This window comes from Semicossyphus pulcher, unplaced genomic scaffold (genome assembly GCF_022749685.1).
Source record: "Semicossyphus pulcher isolate SPU_LCO1_2020_fin unplaced genomic scaffold, fSemPul1.0.p SCAF_19, whole genome shotgun sequence".
NCBI lineage: Eukaryota > Metazoa > Chordata > Actinopteri > Labriformes > Labridae > Semicossyphus > Semicossyphus pulcher.
The window spans coordinates 540,190-542,112 of NW_027211692.1; the positions used below are offsets into that span (position 1 = coordinate 540,190).

At 46.7% G+C, this 1,923-nt stretch overlaps 1 protein-coding gene across 1 annotated transcript; it reads right to left on the reverse strand.

Annotated features, from left to right (window-relative positions):
• Nucleotides 1–497: 497 nt before the first annotated feature.
• Nucleotides 498–1,430, reverse strand: LOC138597353 (olfactory receptor 52K1-like). The gene has a single exon (XM_069668947.1). The coding sequence runs from the start codon at nucleotides 1,428–1,430 to the stop codon at nucleotides 498–500; it is 933 nt and encodes a 310-aa protein (XP_069525048.1).
• Nucleotides 1,431–1,923: the final 493 nt, after the last annotated feature.

Genomic DNA, 1,923 nt, shown 5'->3' on the forward strand with positions numbered 1-1,923 from the left:
ACTTCTGCTTTTGAGGGAAACAGTCATGTTAGATTTTACAATGTTACAGTTTCATTTAACTTTGTCCAAAGCGACGCACATCTGAGAGTTAATACAACACATGTCACGGCAGAGAAAACAGACACAGCTACCTGAGGTTTTCTGTCACCCGTTGACGAAAGATTGCTGAAGCTTAAAGCAACCAGGGAGCCCAGACTTCAGCGTCAGTCCTATCTGCTTTTAATTTGGTTTGTTTATTTTAAAACATCTGAGCATTAAATAGAAGATTTGTTTCAATCTGCCCTCTGAGTACAAATACATTTCTTTACCACAGTGAATTAAACCCTTTAACTTTTCACCATCTTCTTCAGCGTGCTCTGAATAAAGAAAAAGATCAGTGACTGATTCTGTCCTGAAACCTTCTGCACGGTGTTTGTTGAGGATTAAGGTGCCGCACTTTGTAAGTGGAACTGATCACTTTATATGTCCCTGATTTTTATTAGTGTGATAGAAATCGTTCACAGTTTGGAGTGATCCCACGTCAGCGTCCTCACAATGTGCTGTCGGATCTCGGTGGTTCTGACCCCGTAGATGATCGGGTTGAAACAGCTCGGGAACATCAGGTACATGGTGCTGAAGAAAACCCGAATAGCTGCAGGAAGACCATTTCTGATCCGATATGACAGAAAAGCAACAAGTGCAATGGTCAGGCTGACAGTGATGACCACAATGTGTGTGACACAGGTGTGAAGTGCTTTGACACCTGCCTTTCCAGAACTCAGCACAGAGCTGAATATCACCACATAAGAGGCAGCGATAAAAATAAAGTCGGCCACAGGGATGAGAAAGGCAGTCAGTAACCCCACCAGGTTGTTGATGGCGGTGCTTCCACAGGCCAGCTCCACCAGGGCCATGTGCTCACAGAAACAGTGGTTCATCACGTTTGCAGCACAGAATGATAATGTTCGAGCCAGACTCACCATCAGTGTATTCAGGAAGAAGTTTCTAATCATAACTGGGATCACAAACTTGAGGAACCCTGGTAAAGCCATGCGTTTGTGGTAGTAGAGTGGAGTGCAGATGGCAAAGTAGCGGTCCAGTGCCATCCAAACCAGCAACGTGGACTGAAAAGCTCCAACAAAGTGAATGAAATGCATCTGAACCAGGCAGCCAATCAGAGAGATTCCTCTCCAGTCAAACAGGAAGCTCAGCAGCATGTTTGGGACGAAGAACAGCGGGAGGCTCAGGTCAACACACGCCATGCCGGCGATGAGGATGTACATCGGTGAGTGGAGGCTTCTCTGTGAAATGATGACGTACAGCAGCAGGGAGTTGGCCGACAGTGACAGAACAAACATGATGAGGAACGGGAAGAAGAGGACGGGCCTCAGCGCTCCGAGTTCATGGAAGCCATTGAGGATAAAGTGACTGTGCGAGGAGACGTTTGCCATCCTTTCTTCCTCATAGAACCTCATGGTTTGTGTTTTAGATCAATCAGCCTGAGAACAGAGAGACAAAGGAAACGTTATTTCACATTAATTTTCTCTAAAGTTAACCTCCACCTGTGTACAACAAGGATGCACCAGGGACAAATCATCCAGTACAGACATTCCTTGGTATACACAGCAGTCTGTGCAGCTCCACAGGTGTGTGGTAGACCCTGCTCGTGCTTAAATATTCCCTTTGGTCTAGGAACTCCTAAGGATGCTCCAGGAGGAGCTACAGGACCTGGCTGTTGATAAGGAGGGTTAACCATGCTTCAGGCTCTGACACACCGACCCTGACCGGTGTGTAGAGTGTAGAGTTACATGCAGCTACAGTCGACTAATCCCTTCTGCCACCGAGTACAGGGATCCTGCACAGCTGTTGTCCCTGCATATGTTCATGAAAGAAGCAGGACATGGCTTCTTCACAGCTCCACAGCTGACAACGCTCACTTCACAT